We start from the raw sequence: 15,739 nt of genomic DNA, 5'->3' as shown, positions 1-15,739 counted from the left end.
TGAGCTAGGGGGCTACCTACACCCCCCCCCCCTCTCCTCTACTTCTTAACTGTCAAAGAAAAATTAAATTTTCAAACTTTTTGATTCCTTTGTTTATTTAGAAGAAAATTTTTGCACTAAATATTTTTTGCCATGTTGAAAATTTTTAAATTATTATTTGTATGCCTTTTATCTGCCAATAGAATCGTATGATATACAGGTTGTTCGAAAAAAGTATGGAATATCGTATACAGAGTGTCTTAATTTGAGTAGGATAACAACAACAGATTCGGTTAAATTGGCAAAGTTGTGTAGTTTTTGATGCTCATGGACATTCCGATGCGATATTATGAAAAAAGTTTCGATGGGATAAATTCAAAGGGTATAGAAAAAATTTCAAAATGGCGGTTTTCGAGATATTGATATCAACTTCCTTATTTTAAATGGACGCCATATTGGATTTTTGCAAAACGCTTAGTATTTCATTTGGGAATCAACCTTGCATTTTTGGCTCGAAGTTTACAATGTATTTCTTATGGCAATAATTCCGTGGCTGATTATGATTGAAACCAAATTCATTCGTTTATTGTCTCGCATAGTCACCATCGCCACGGCCGTAGAATTATTACCATAAGAAATACATTGTAAACTTCGAGGCAATAATGCAAGGTTGATTCCCAAATGAATTCCTAACCGTTTAGTATCGCTGGTTTTGTAATTTTTTTCTCTATCGAGTGACGTAAAAATCCAATATGGCGTCCATGTAAAATAAGGAAGTTGATGTCAATATCACGAAAACCGCCATTTTGAAATTTTTTTTCCTATGCTTACTCAATTTATTCCATCGAATTTTGCAACTTTTATTTGAAACTTTTTTCAATAGCTCTCTTTGTTACTAAAATAAGTATTTGAACTTTTTAAAAATGATGATTTTCACTTTTTCACTTTTATTTTTTTCAAAATATGGCATCGGATATATCCATTAGCATAAAAAACTACACCACTTTTGCAATTTAACCGATTCTGTAAGTATAATAATAACAAAGATGACCATGTTAACCTACTCAATTTAAGACACCCTGTATATCTTTGTAAAAATCCATTTTTTGAAAAATGTTTCAAATAAGTTATTTGGTATTTAATTTCTCCTCACATGGATTTTTTTATTTTTTTAAAACGAAAGCGCAACAGAATTTTTTTTAATGACAAGATGTTTTTTATTCCCTTTTCAAAAATGTGCAATATTAAAAAAATCGAGAAAACCGCAAAAAAGACAGTTACCCATGACCGGTTTATGCTTATGTAGATATTGAAACTAGTGAAAGTACCTCCTCCTCCTTTCTTTATATCCCAGCATAATGAAAATTCAATAGGCTGCCTTTCGAATAAATGAGCCATTTCTGTTTATTTTAAAAGCGTATTTCACTCACAACTAATCTAAATTAGTAACTTTTTACTCCAAGTTCGCGCACTACTTTCACAGATCTAAGGCACAATCAGTTGCTTCAATATCTAGATGAGCATAAAACAGTTATGAGTGGCTAGACTAATGAGCATTGTTGTTTTTTGCGGTTTTCCGGTGCAATGTTTGAAAAACGAATAAAAAACCATCAAAAAAGTTAACAAAAGACATATATTGGAATTTAAAAAAAATATATTTGTTGCGCTTTTGTTTTAAAAAGATTAAAAAAAAAATAAAAAATTTGTTGTGATACCAAATAACTTTTCGAGTAACTTTTGTTTGAAACATTTTTGGATAAAATGGATATTTACAAAGATGTATATGGCATTCTATACTTTTCGGACACCCTGTACATATACAAAGTCATTTTCAAAAACTTTTAATCAATCGTCAAGACTGTCAATAAACAATTCAACGAGAAACTAAATGTTGAAACTTTTTGGTCGCTTAGTTTATGTACAAAAAAATTATCGTTTGGTCCATAAGGACAATCAAAGTTTGTCCCCCCCCCCCCTATCATACGCTAATTGCGTGTTGTAATTCCAGCATTTTGAATTTCGATACTTTTCGGGATTTGCTCCAGTTCTACTTGAACCCTGGGGCTCCAGGCGTGTGCTCTTACTAATTTTGGGAGGTTCTTCGAGTCGAAGTTTCGTCCCTTCCCACGGAGCTTCTCTCACTAGCTCCCTCACGGTGGCGACATTCCGTGAAATTGGGGGAAACGTCCCAATGGACAAAGCATCTACTACTCTAGCAAGGATCCAGGCATTGATTCGCCCTGTTTCCTCTTCCGATAACGTTCCTTCCAGGTCTTCATGGATCTAAGTAATTCTGAAGCCTGGAGCTGCTTTGCTAAAGGTTGTTTGTGGTGTCCTTTACCCCCCCCCGAGCTGGGAGTGTTGTCATCAGACCGATTTGCTTTTGCGTCCCAGTGTTTCGTGTAGTCTCGATCGCGTTACCAGGTCGCCCCACTTCAGTAGATCGGAGGTCAGGTTGCTTAGAGCTCTTGGTTCCTGTCTCATCTTGTTTTAGCTTCCAGCGCGCTGCCCCGGAGAGTTATAGGCTTTCCAGTACCAGGTGCTTCGAGAGTAGTTTGTTGGGGTTTTTAGCGCATTTTTTAAGAATAAAAAAATGTGCTATTGTTTTCGTTTTGTCCTTCCGTCCGTCCGTCCAGACCAACCTCTTCCGTTGTTTTGAACTACTTCTAGGGAAACGGTCCTATAGTCCTGGAATTTTTTGCAGTACGTAGCCTATACCTTGCAGGTGTGCCAAACGGCCATTGTCACTTACGCTCGTTCGCTTAGGCGGTTCCCCTATCCGCCACTTGGAGAAACGCCTAGTAGGGCGTACTCTGATATATATATATATATACGGGGAATTCCTGAATGCGATGTACATGCGAAAGGGGCTAATTCTTTGGTTTACTTTATGACTAAAAGTTCATATACAGGGTGTGTCGAAATTCGCGCACACGGACTATTGGATGGTGTTATACGACAAAGACTGAACAAAAAGTTCACCGCGGTTTTAAAAATCTCCGCCCCCCCTACGCTACGCCACTGGTTAAACTTAATAATAACACTTTTTTTAAAAAAAAAAGGAGGTTCAAAATAAACTATAATTATGACGAGTACGTAATTACAACAGTTGTTCAAAATGTCTGCCGCCTGCTAGTAAACAAGCTTCAGCACGTCGAAAAAAAAAGTGCCGGTCTGATCAAAAACTGGTAGAGGAACTTTTTATTCGGTTTTCGTTGTATAACACCATTCCCACAGTCCGTGCGCGCGAATTTCGAAACACCCTGTATGCTTAAACGCCTCGATACCGATCTATAGTGTGTTACAATTTCAAAATCTCGAGCAGTTTTTGAGATATTTTGCTCAAACTTATGCTAAAGGGCTTATATCATTGGTATAGGGTGTTGTTTTTCAGATGTCATATTCGATATTCCATTTTCTACCCCTACACTTTTTCTTCAGTGCGCCACTGGTAGATTGTAAAATTGATTGTCTGGTTTGTTTGGACACTTTTCGGTCTCGTGTAATTTTTTCGCATTTGCGACCTTTAGCAAGAAAAAGATAAAAAGCACTTCGGTAGTTAGGTAAATGAAAGTAGCGTTCAGTTGGACCTGGTTTTAATAATCTCTGTAAACACCCTGTAGATCGGTAACGAAGGGTTTCGGGATCTATGTTTATGACTTTTAGAAAAAAAGCCTTTTTTCATCATAGTTAGGAACACCCTATATAATAAAAAAAATTCCAATTTAATGTCATGAATAAAATTAGTTTTACTTGGAGCCCCTAGGTTTCCAGGTCTGTAGCCCCCATAGTCTCACCCTTAATCCAGCGTTGCGGCCGACCTTTGCAATGGATCAGAGCAATTCAACACATGGTTCACGCAAACGAGGTGAGTAGTAAATGATTTCACACGTAACGTAGCGTATAAAAAAATTATTAACAATAGAATTGTACCGCAAAGATTAGTCTAAATCTAAAAGTAATAATATAAATTCTGATTTTTTGTTCTACACAAAAACAAGACATAATAGCGTTTTTTTTTTTACTTTTCAGTTATTGGTAATGGCGTTCGAGAAGAATCCATGCCAGTAGCTCGCGGTCGTGAACTCCTATGGTGAATCGTCAGGACGAACCGGATTAATAAGGCTAAAGGGTAAATTTTCACCTCTTTGTTAAGACGTAATAGCAAATGCAACGTTAAAACGTGCCCTAACTTTTGTCGTCTCCTTAAATAAACAAAACTAAAGTCCCTCTCAGCATAATTTTTTAAAATTAAATACTTACATTTTGGCCTTTTTTAACTTAATTTTTTCTTGTTACAGATTCTGGAAGAGCAGTCTTATAAAGGTAGGATTTTTCTTTTATATGTGTGGGGGAAAAGTGAAGTGTGTAGTGCAACTAAAAGTGAATATCGGAAATCTTCTGTTTTTCTTGGTACCACAAAATTGACTGCAATGGTTCTTCGAAAGGTATCTCTCGCAGCACCAGTAAGTTTACTTTGTATTAAATTGTATGACTATGGAATCATAGCCATCCCCTATTACAAAGCGAAAGGTTTTTAATTAATGATAAATGGAAATGTTGCAAGTTAAGTAATTAAATAATTGTAATTCATCTTAGTCAGTATTCAAACGATGAAACGTTAGGTTGAGATTGTATTTGGCTTGTATGATGGGAAATGGTGACAAGATCACAGGTTCTACGCTTTTCTCGTTCATTATCACCTCATAATTGCGCAAAATTTGAATTATGCCAATTTTAACAATAAGCAAACCGAACATTTGTCCTAAAACTGGCAGTTAAAGATAAATTTACTAAAAGGGCCACATACCTATGCAATTCCGTAGACCGTCACCAAACGGTAAATACGTACATGGCTTAATATTACTTAGGTTAGCTCTGTTAAACCTTTCAGGCTCAAAACGATCGGGGTTGTGGAAAAAAGTACTGTTATAATGCAGACCATATTGAGCGATTACAATTGGGGTTCCCTTTTCTATGAGCAGGCCCGTTTCAGGAACTACGTAATTTTCAACGCACTCCCGGTGTATGAAGGAGGTTTTTGGATACTTTCTTAACGATTTTAAATTATTCGTCGTGGATTAAATTTCTCTAAAAGAAACCCTCACCAGCTACAACGGCTTCTAGATAATGCATGTCATTCACTGCTTCGTAGTCCAATCCCCCGCGTTCACGAATTACATCTTCCACTTCCGCTCGTAGTCTACATTGAATGTCTCCATGGACCGCCAGCTCGTGAAGGGTGAATGCAAGGGTCGAAGCTGACGATTCGAAACCAGCAGAAAAAAACGTAACTGCTTGAGCGATTAAACTACAATCATCTACAACTGACTCTAATTAGGTACTACTGGGCCATGATTTTGCGTCAATACCAAACTTGCCAGGTCCAGGAGCTTCGTTCCTGAGCTTTATCAGCATATCGATAAAATCCCCTCGTCGTGTTTGAGAAGATTCTCTTTCAGTAATCGTTTTTTGGAACACATCGGTGAGAAATTCGACGGCGAATGGTTCCAAAAATTTAAACCTGAACACTTTAATGAACATTGGTATGTAATAGTAGGATAGCACGCATAAACTTCTCCAAAGCGACTGACTTAGCATCCTTCTTCCCGCCATTCTAAAATGACTTTCCTTCTCAAAAGAATTCGCTTGCAGTCCAAAGAAACAGCCCCCCCCCCCATTATTTTGATAAGGATTCAGAAAGATGGGCGGTAGTTGGCAGAAAACAATTCGTTTTGTTGAGACCTTTAATTAGAATACCATGAAAGATCAAATTAGTTTTTACCCCCTCGCCCCTCTACCCAGCCACCTACTAATCTCGAAAATAAGTCACGCAGGAAATATAGTTTGGGAAAACCAATTCATTTCGGTGATACCTTTCATTAGAATACCACGAAGAGTAGAACGGGTGTATATCCCCATTTCCAGCCTCCCCCCCCCCCCCCTCATTTTCAAAAAGTTTATTTGGTACCACTAAAGGCACGCGTATGCAAAGTCTGAGACCAATTGATTGTCGCATGTAAAAGTTATGTACCGGGTGATCCAATAAGACTGTTCCTAGGCCATATCTCGAGAACCGTTCTACTTAGCGGTAAAAAAATTATTGGGTAAATCGGTCATGAACGTTATTAATTTCTTATTATGCTTATTATGCTTATTAGTTATGCTTCTTGGTTAGAAATCGACATTTTAGAAAAGATTACAAATTCAAAAAGCTGCACTTTGTGAACGTGTAAACACAGCAGAATAATTTACAAATTACGGCTGTTATTATTTTATAATGCATCGTGTTTCATTTGTTTCATTTTCCACCTACCTAAAAGTGTAGGGTCCTTTTCCAAACAATCTTTCGCGCCATCGACAAATACCGGAAATACGTCAAATAATATACAAGCATCTTTATTAATTAATTAATTAATTAATCTCAATTTCCCAATATTTGAGATTAGGAACGATATTTTGAAAAACGGTTTTCACTGGCCTCTTTTTCATAAGAGTCATATCATCACATTTGATTTTTTTGATATTTTTAAAATTTTGGATCATAGTGTCAAAACTAGCCCCCTGGCGGAGAGGGAGTCAACTAAATTAACTATATTTGATTCTTGTTGCCCAAGGAATGCTCTTTTCAACGATACCAAATTTGTTACAATAGGTCAAGCGGTTAAGAAGTTAAAGCAGGTTATTACAAAAACAATTGAACACCCCACACCATCTTTGTTTTTGAAATAACTGAGTTTTTGTTTTTATGAAAATGATAGATAAACTGGTTCTCTTTAAAAATGTGAAAAAAGAATGTTTAGTTTATTATGCGAAATTTAAAGAAAATATAATTTTAAAATTTCTTCATATTCGATTTACCCAATAATGTTTTTTACCCCCAAGTCATACGACGAACGGTTCCCGAGATATGGGCGAGGAACAGTGTTATTGGGTCACCCGGTACGTTTTACTTTCAAAAACAGTATCTCAGGAAATAATTTATGAGGGAGGGGGGGGGGGCTTTCTACCGTAACTTCCAAGTGTAGGGTGTCTTGCATTTTTCGATAACATATTTGGATTCCTCATAAAACAGTGCTTTAATAATGTTTTAGTTAAATAAAACGTACATTTTTTGTCGTTTTCGAAATAAAACTCGAATATTGAACATTTCGGTTTTTTAATCTCGGCAACCTCTGAAGACATGCGAATTTTCGTAACGACATATTATTGGGCACCAAAATACGCAAAATTGCCCCAATTTAAACAACATGGCATCTCTTCAAATGACCACGCGATCCCCATGTTGGAGAACTCGAAAAACAGGCACTCTGTATAGATTCGCAATGTCAATATTTGAATTCAGATTGATAAAAAGGAGACCAACACGTAGTCAGAGACAATATTAATATACAACCAGGCTTCCGCAGAAAACAACGGCGCTATAATCGTTAATGAATATCAAGCAAATGTAATAATTACAATTTTATTGTATCAAAAACCACAAACGTTAAAATAATAAAATTTACCTTTGAACTCTGATCGTAGCGGTCGTCTGAATTCAGAAGGGCGCGTTCTGCAAATATGTAACAGGCAATAACACAATAAACAAATAAAAGGGGTAGTGAATCGCGCCGCTCATAAAATATTGCGGAATAGCAATGCTAACGTCTGACACGGAGGCAATCGGATATGAAAACTGTAATTAATACTCAATACGAATCAATAATTCGAATGACTTTACACTAGCGAAAGCGAAATTTTGATCAACCACGGCTTATCCTTACAATCGTCGGGGTATAAAAGCATAAAACGAAATCAGAAAAGTAATTGTGTACTAGAATAAAACATAAAACCTCTAACACTGGCAGGATCTCTAACGGCAAAACAAAAAACTATTATAATAAGAAATCTAGTACAGGAATTGACTTACATGTAAAATTGGTGGATTATAACAGGTTTATTCTTCACATCACGAATTGTCGCTTGTTATAACTCTTCCATAGCATTAAAGATGTTTTACAAGAAAAATGCGCTTTAAATTAAACTCATATTCCTATGTAACTATTTATTTCAGAAATCACAAAAATTTCAAAAACCTTTTTTAGGTTTTATTTCTGATATTGCGTATCTTCTGTCAGAGCTAATAGGCAACCACAATATATGGGATCAATTTCTATTTATAAAAACGAATGCAGATAGTAAAGTTTGATCTGAATGGAATAGACGATGAGATGCAAGGAGGTGAACAAAATTTACAGTCTGGAAGTCACACCACCTGCTACTATAATATTCTCTCCCGTTATGTAATCGGCATCGTCCGATGCCAAGAAAGCCACGACTCCCGATATGTCTTTTGGACGTCCAACCCTAAAATGAATATTACAAGCAAACTTCAAGTTAGCTGATTCGCCCACCTACCTTCGCAATGGTATTGTCGATAGAACCTTTGGCTTATCATCCATCAACTGAAATACTTCATCAGTATTTTTGATTAGTATTATCGACAAGCACTTACAATTTGAACAAATTTGGTGTCGATATAACCCGGAGAGACACAATTCACCCGTATGTTGTACTCGGCCAGCTCGTCTGCCATCGTCTTCATTAGACCCAACAGGGCGGTCTTGCTTACGCGGTAAATGCCAATGTTTGGCATGGATGCGTAAACCCCACACGTCGACGTTAAAATTATTGAACCGCCTTGACGTTGCCTCATCAATGGCAAGCTTTCCTTGGCGAGGAAGAAGGTCGATTTCAAATTTACGTCGAAAATTTTATCCCAGACGCCTTCGGTACACTAAAAATGATCGAAAGTTTTTTCGCAATTTGTATTTGATGGTAAATTTACTTCAACGATCGGTCCTGGTACCGGATTCACCGCTGCATTTGCGAATAATATGTCTATTCCTCCCAGTTTGGCAGCCTAAAGTGATAATTGAGATAAGGGCATGGGGCAATAATAATTTCTGATTTCCAATGTGGCATTAGGTATTGTTTGTGGATTAATGTTAATAAAAGATCTTCGTTAGTCAATTCCTACTAAAAAAAGGCTATGGGCCTAATCATCCCAATTCTTGATACAAAATTCGGCACTGAAGCTTATGTAAAAAAGGTGAATTTACCTCGTTCAGAAGATGATCTCTCTCCTCCTGTTTGCCAACATGACACACAACCCCCTTCACATCTAACCCCTCGTTGGCCAACGTTCGTACAGCTTCGTCGACATTTTTTTGCTTTCTACTGCATATCAGCACCTTGGCTCCTTCTAAGGCAAATCTTCTTGCTGTATCCAGTCCAATTCTACATTCCTCAATCAATTGGGCTGTTTCTTTAGCGATTACTCACCCTTGAGTCGACGCCGTGAGAACTGCAATTTTTCCTTCGAACCTCCTTGTGAAAGCCTCACTGGCATATCTGCAAGGTAGCCAGATTGTCTGGGCCACCCTCCGCAACCGTAACGTATAATTCAGCATGACTTTGTAACCGCTACCTAGCTACGTTTACTCTTAAAATAGGTTTGATTATAACTTATCCTTCTTAAATAGAATAGATACCAAATGTATGCAAATGAGAAAGTTTCTTATCTTTCGAGAGATCCTTACCTACAGTACGTATCTATAGGTAATATTTCATGAAGGATGTTGACGTCGTTGAATCAATTAATTACGCATATGCGTCGTCACAACCTGACCTTAGCCTACACAAATGTGAGAGAAATTTATTATTACCTTTTTTTGTACCCAAAGTTAAAATTTTAGTACCTTGACGAAAATTGTCGCAATCAAATAATAAATGTGTTTACAAGGCAATTTTTCAAATGGACCTATTAAATCTCAAAGGTCCTGAGTTACTTATTAAACGTATTTTTGTAATTTGCTACGAGCAGCAAAAGCACTAAAGTCTGTCCATTCACAACAACATCGCCTATCTTTAGCGCATTTTCCAACTAAGTTGGGTGCGCTATTCCAGTCAGTTTCTCTGCCCGTCGGTCCGTCCGAGCTTTTTACTACTCCTACGGTTTGCAATACATGTAATTCGATCTTTTTAAATTGGGTAGCTCTGGCACCCGAACCAAGAAAAATCCTGACGATTAATGTGCGCATGCGCAATATCAACTTTTTTACTTATTTATATATTTTGTGCAAAGTTTAACCACAGATACTTCTAGTAAAGGCAAACATATCGCTTATAGTAAACTAACTAACAGGGATGCATATCCACCACTTTTATTTCCATTGCGTTGGGTCGCGACATATGCCAAACAATGTTATGGATTTTGGTCTTTGTTCCTCCTGTTTATATGCCCCCAATATCTCATTTTCTGTCTCGGTGATCGTATTTCTTTCCAGTAATTCCCTTATCTGCCTTTTTGTAAGGTTGCTGTTTTCCATCAGTATCCTTCGTGCCTTCCGTTTCGCCCAAACCTCTTCAGTGATCTGCTGTCCATGGCTTGCTTCCTATTCGATGACATGGGCGGTTTATGTCTCCCAAGTGTTTTCCCTGCTGCTTCCTTGAGCGTTTCGGCGATCCTGTTCCAAGATGGTCTCCCTTCCCCCTTTTTGTTCCTGATCTCGTCCTTCTCCTTTCTATACTCCTCACTTTTCTTCTCCCCTATCAGAAGTATCACATCCCACCATTCCGTTCTCCCGCTTTGCTTTCTGTCCTTTCCTTCTTCCTCGCTCGACCCCCCTCTCTTACCTTCCCCTTTACTATTTTGTGGTCCGATCCTACTGTTCTGACCCATACTCCTACTGTGTTTGTGATAATTATTTCTATGCTACTTTTCTTTGGGTCGTTTGCCCCATGTTCCACGTGGTTACCCTCATATACTGTTGCATCCTTCTGCATTCTGGTGATTTCCGCTTTTCCTCGGCGGGGCATTCCTTCCGGATACCACGCTCAGCTCAGACTATGTTCGTTAGGGACGGCAGCTCCTCTCGCTTCCTCGTATTCCCCCAGCACCCTTGTTCTCCTGAGTTCCTCCTCTTCTTCTACCTGCCCTATCATGTCCTTACCACGCTGTCATAGTGGTCTGTAGTCTGTATATACTATGTATCAGTGCCGTGTGGTCCCTATTATAGCTCGCGGTTTTATGATACGTTTCCACCCTTCTTCGTAAACCATTACCTGGCTGTTGTACCGGGTGATTCAATAAGACTGTTCCTCGGCCATATCTCGGGAACCGTTCGTCGTATGACTTAGGGGTAAAAAAAATTATTGGGTCAATCGGTTATGAAGAATCGCTGGAAAATATTTTCTCGTTCCTAACCTCAAATATTGGGAAAACGAGATTAATTAATTGATTAATTAAATTGTATCTTATTTCACGTTGATTGTTTGGAAAAGGACCCTACACTTTTAGGTAGGCCTTGGAAAATTAAACAAATGAAACACGATGCATTATAAAATAATAACAGCAGTAATTTGTAAATTATTCTGCTGTGTTTACCTTCAGAAAGTGCAGTTTTTTGAATTTGTAATCTTTTCTAAAACGCCGATTTCTAACCAAGAAGCATTTAATACGCTGGCGGCGATGGTTCGTGGTCGATTCAGATAACGCAAATAGAAGATGCGGGCAGCGATGGTTGCATTTTGAAAATACTCAAAATATATCGCCAGCATATTAAATGCTTCTTGGTTAGAAATCGGCGTTTTAGAAAAGATTACAAATTCAAAAAACTGCACTTTCTGAATGTAAACACAGCAGAATAATTTACAAATTACGGCTTTTTATTATTTTATAATGCATCGTGTTTCATTTGTTTAATTTTCAAAGGCCTACCTAAAAGTGTAGGGTGCTTTCCTTTCGCGCCATCGACAACTACCGGAAATACGTAAAAAGTCAATTTAAGATACAATTTAAGCATTTGAGGTTAGGAACGAGATTTTGAAAAACGGTTTTCATTGCCTTCTTTGGATGATATTTGGCTACTTTTTCATAACAAAAAAAGTCATATCACTCCATTTGATTTTTTTAGGATTTGGGGTCATAGTGTCAAAACTAACCCCCTGGCGGAGTAGGATTCAACTAAGTTAACTATATATTGGTTGATTATTGCCCAAGGTATGCTCTTTTCAACCATACCAAATTTGTTAAAATCGGCCAAACGGTTAAGAAGTTAAAGCGGGTTATTGCAAAAACAATTGAACGCCCCACACCATCTTTGTTTTTGAAATAACTGAGTTTTTGTTTTTACGTAAATGATTGATAAACTGGTTTTCTTTAAAAATGTGAAAAAAAATTTTCAGTTTATTATTTATTTATTAAATAAATTTAATAAAACTTAAGATGGCAGTTACGCCTTCTGTTGGCCATTTTTAGAATTTGAAAGTATTTTCCAACGATTCTTCATGACCGATTTACCCAATAATTTTTTTACCCCTAAGACATATGATGAACGGTTCTCGAGATATGGCCGAGGAACAGTCTTATTGGGTTACCCGGTATGTGTTGGCCGCTACCATTCTCCCCAGAATCCCTGATTGCTGTGATTCCTACGGTAAGCTTCGACCTTCTCATTATTGGTATAGTGATCATACCAGGATCCTGATTCAAACAAAAGTGGCTATAATAATGTATCTTTTCTTTCGAAATATCTTTTCAAATAACCAGTAAAAAATAAAAACGATTTGCAAAATTTCGTACCTATCTCTTACCGTTCCCGAGATCCCCATGGTGGCCCTCGAATTTGAATCATCCTGTATAATCAAACAATTATTGCTCTTCCAGTATAAAAACAGTCACATCAATCATCGCAGGTAGCCGTCCATTGCAAATCTGATCGCCTGTGATTTGTCCTCAAATTATGCTATTATATTTTCATCTCTTATCTAACCCGTTGTGAAGAAAAGGACATATGTTTTGCAGTGGGCGGCTAATTAAATTCAATTTATGTTAATTTTTGTATATTCCTGCGCTACTGTTATTGAGCAATATTTAAGTTTGTCATGAATTTGGACTGGATAGTCTGTTAGGACAATAAATTATTATTAATTGGTAAAATAAAATATACCATTCCACTGATACAGAGTGGCCCAACGAGAAGTATACAGAGGGCTTTTAGGGTATTAAATTTAGAGATTTCGAAAAACCATTTCAAATGCGAATATCTCCGAAACGAATCAATAGAATTTAAAAAGCAAAGCAGATTAGTAATCACGATTAAATTGGATTTCAAATAACGTGCCATTTGCCATAGGATTCCATTTAAAATTTTAGGGGTTAAGCTCCCTACGTAGAGGGGTGAAAACTTGGGTTCGTGATTTGTATTCCAAAAGTTGTCACCCTCGAATACAAAATTGACGTGTTCGAGGATTTTTCGAAATTTCTAAATTTAATACCCTAAAAGCCCTCTGTATACTTCTCGTTGGGCCACTCTGTATATTTAAAGAAAGGGGCCAATATTTATAAGGACGTTCAAAGATACTCACATCATTCATAAAATCTAAAAATAATGGTGACATTTTTTAATGATCAGTTTTAAGCCTCTGCTGTCCTAATATATTCCGAGATAGAGAAAAATACATACAAGTATTTTGTTATAATATTATTATATATTATAAATTTATATAAAATGTACTAATTGTATTTGTATAGACCTTCTGTTTACCACTGGCTACAAAAGTTCCTTCTATCAGAGCTAATAGGCAAGCGCAATAAAAGGGGTACATCCTCAGTCAATTATCTCTATTTATAAAAATGAACGAAGATAGTAAAGTTTGGTCTGAATGGATTAGACGATGATAGGTATCCAGGGTGCTGAACAAAATTTACAGTCTGGAAGTCATCCCACCTGCTATTATAATACTTTCTCCCGTTATGTAATCGGCATCATCCGATGCCAAGAAGGTGATGACTCCCGATACGTCCTTTGGACGTCCAACCCTAAAAAGAATATTATAAGCAAACTTCAAGATAGCTGATTCGCCCAATTACCTTCGCAATGGTATTCTCGACAAAACCTTTGGCATATCATCCATCAACTGAAATACTTCATCAGTATTTTTGATTAGTATTATCGACAAGCACTTACAATTTGAACAAAATTGGTGTCGATATAACCCGGGGAGACGCAATTCACCCTTATGTTGTACTCGGCCAGCTCGTCTGCCATCGTCTTCGTTAGACCCAACAGGGCGGTCTTGCTTACGCCGTAAATGCCAATGTTTTGGACGGGTACGTAAGCCGATTGTGTCGACATTAAAATTATTGATCCGCCTTGACGTTGCCTCATCAATGGCAAGCTTTCCTTGGCGAGGAAGAATGTCGATTTCAAATTTACGTCGAAAATTTTATCCCAGACGCCTTCGGTGCACTAAAAATAATCGAAAGTGTTTTCGAAATTCGTATTTGATGGTAAATTTACTTCAACGATCGGTCCTGGTACCGGATTCACCGCCGCATTTGCGAATAATATGTCTATCCCTCCCAGTTTGGCAGCCTAAAGTGATAATTGAGATAAGGGCATGGAGCAATAATAATTTCTGATTTCCAATGTGGCATTAGGTATTGTTTGTGGATTAATGTTAATAAAAGATCTTCAGTTAGTCAATTCCTACTAAAAAAGGCTATGGGCCTAATCATCCCAATTCTCGATACAAAATTCGGCAATGAAACTTATGTAAAAAAGGTGAGCTTACCTCATTCAGAAGATGATCTCTCTCCTCCTGTTTGCCAACATGACACACAACCCCCTTCACATCTAACCCCTCGTTGGCCAACGTTCGTACAGCTTCGTCGACATTTTTTTGCTTTCTACTGCATATCAGCACCTTGGCTCCTTCTAAGGCAAATCTTCTTGCTGTATCCAGTCCAATTCTACATTCCTCAATCAATTGGGCTGTTTCTTTAGCGATTACTCACCCTTGAGTCGACGCCGTGAGAACTGCAATTTTTCCTTCGAACCTCCTTGTGAAAGCCTCACTGGCATATCTGCAAGGTAGCCAGATTGTCTGGGCCACCCTCCGCAACCGTAACGTATAATTCAGCATGACTTATTGTAATGCTACTAGCTACGTTTACACTTGAAATGCGTTTGTTTATAACTATTCCTTACTTAAATAGGATCGACACCAAATGCATGCAAATAACAAATTTTCGTATGTTTCGACAGACTCTTACCTACAATTAATAGGCATCTACATACAATCTAGCAATATTTCACGAAGGATTTTGACGTCATTGAATTAATTCATTACGCTTATGCGACTTCAAAACCTGACCTTATAATGCACATTAAAAAAAAATATTGTGAGAGAAATAATCTACATTAATTATTACCTCTTTATATAATACCCGAAGTTCAAATTTTAGTATTTTGACGAAAATTGTCACAATCAAATAATAAAGGTGGAATTTTCCAAATGGAATGATTAAATCTCAAAGGTTTTGAGTTAGTTATTAAACTTATTTTGTGTAATTTGCTACAGGCAGCCAAAAACACATTATCCCAACGGAGGTTATTATCCGAACTAATTTACAAAAATTAGACACCAAAGTCCGTCCACTCGCTCGCTGTACAATCAACATCGCCAAAATTCTTATTTTCGCCTTCTTTAAAAATTCTCCTCGTAGGTTTAACGCATTTTAAAATAAAAATAGACTATTATATTCGTTATGGCTGGCTGGCTGTCCGGCTAATATCTCAACAATTACAATAGCTAGAGGTTTCTAATTTTCACTAAAGCTTTCTGCTATAGTGTAGATGTGCACGCTCTGGTCTATTTTTTTTCTACATCTATTTCTATATCTATTTATTTCGCATAGGTTTAGATAGGT

The 15,739-nt window shown here is 37.3% G+C and overlaps 3 protein-coding genes across 3 annotated transcripts; all 3 read right to left on the bottom strand.

The window, feature by feature from the left end:
• Positions 1 to 4,574: 4,574 nt before the first annotated feature.
• Positions 4,575 to 5,595, bottom strand: LOC116181737 (cytochrome P450 6l1-like). The gene is made up of 4 exons (XM_031502158.1): positions 5,352 to 5,595; positions 5,088 to 5,300; positions 4,790 to 4,978; positions 4,575 to 4,744 (listed from the first exon to the last, which is right to left on the bottom strand). The coding sequence occupies exons 1-4, from the start codon at positions 5,593 to 5,595 to the stop codon at positions 4,575 to 4,577; spliced, it is 816 nt and encodes a 271-aa protein (XP_031358018.1).
• Positions 5,596 to 8,011: 2,416 nt separating this feature from the next.
• Positions 8,012 to 9,633, bottom strand: LOC116181757 (dehydrogenase/reductase SDR family member 4-like). Its single transcript, XM_031502179.1, has 7 exons — positions 9,516 to 9,633; positions 9,307 to 9,466; positions 9,084 to 9,261; positions 8,810 to 8,884; positions 8,477 to 8,758; positions 8,380 to 8,426; positions 8,012 to 8,328 (listed from the first exon to the last, which is right to left on the bottom strand). Exons 2-7 carry the CDS (start codon positions 9,432 to 9,434, stop codon positions 8,214 to 8,216), a joined length of 825 nt encoding a protein of 274 aa, XP_031358039.1. The 5' UTR covers positions 9,435 to 9,466; positions 9,516 to 9,633; the 3' UTR covers positions 8,012 to 8,213.
• A 3,860-nt stretch (positions 9,634 to 13,493) lies between these two features.
• On the bottom strand, positions 13,494 to 15,157 carry LOC116181758 (dehydrogenase/reductase SDR family member 4-like). Its single transcript, XM_031502180.1, has 6 exons — positions 14,825 to 15,157; positions 14,602 to 14,779; positions 14,328 to 14,402; positions 13,995 to 14,276; positions 13,898 to 13,944; positions 13,494 to 13,846 (listed from the first exon to the last, which is right to left on the bottom strand). Exons 1-6 carry the CDS (start codon positions 14,950 to 14,952, stop codon positions 13,732 to 13,734), a joined length of 825 nt encoding a protein of 274 aa, XP_031358040.1. The 5' UTR covers positions 14,953 to 15,157; the 3' UTR covers positions 13,494 to 13,731.
• Between the last annotated feature and the right edge of the window lie 582 nt (positions 15,158 to 15,739).

This window comes from Photinus pyralis, unplaced genomic scaffold (assembly GCF_008802855.1).
Source record: "Photinus pyralis isolate 1611_PpyrPB1 unplaced genomic scaffold, Ppyr1.3 Ppyr1.4_unclustered_Scaffold19, whole genome shotgun sequence".
NCBI classification, from domain to species: Eukaryota; Metazoa; Arthropoda; class Insecta; order Coleoptera; family Lampyridae; genus Photinus; species Photinus pyralis.
This window is presented reverse-complemented; position numbering and strand designations above follow the sequence as displayed.

Coding starts and splice junctions, on each gene's coding strand:
- LOC116181737 (XM_031502158.1), bottom strand. CDS start 5,595: ATGGCGGGAAGAAGGATGCTAAGTCAGTCGCTTTGGAGAAGTTTATGC. Junction 5,301..5,351: donor TCCTGGACCTGGCAAGTTTG/GTATTGACGCAA, acceptor AGTCAGTTGTAG/ATGATTGTAGTTTAATCGCT. Junction 4,745..4,789: donor CGGTCTACGGAATTGCATAG/GTATGTGGCCCT, acceptor TGCCAGTTTTAG/GACAAATGTTCGGTTTGCTT.
- LOC116181757 (XM_031502179.1), bottom strand. CDS start 9,434: ATGCTGAATTATACGTTACGGTTGCGGAGGGTGGCCCAGACAATCTGG. Junction 8,885..9,083: donor GAGATCATCTTCTGAACGAG/GTAAATTCACCT, acceptor TTATCACTTTAG/GCTGCCAAACTGGGAGGAAT. Junction 8,329..8,379: donor TCGACAATACCATTGCGAAG/GTAGGTGGGCGA, acceptor TATTCATTTTAG/GGTTGGACGTCCAAAAGACA.
- LOC116181758 (XM_031502180.1), bottom strand. CDS start 14,952: ATGCTGAATTATACGTTACGGTTGCGGAGGGTGGCCCAGACAATCTGG. Junction 14,780..14,824: donor CTCACGGCGTCGACTCAAGG/GTGAGTAATCGC, acceptor TGAGGAATGTAG/AATTGGACTGGATACAGCAA. Junction 14,277..14,327: donor TACCAGGACCGATCGTTGAA/GTAAATTTACCA, acceptor GATTATTTTTAG/TGCACCGAAGGCGTCTGGGA.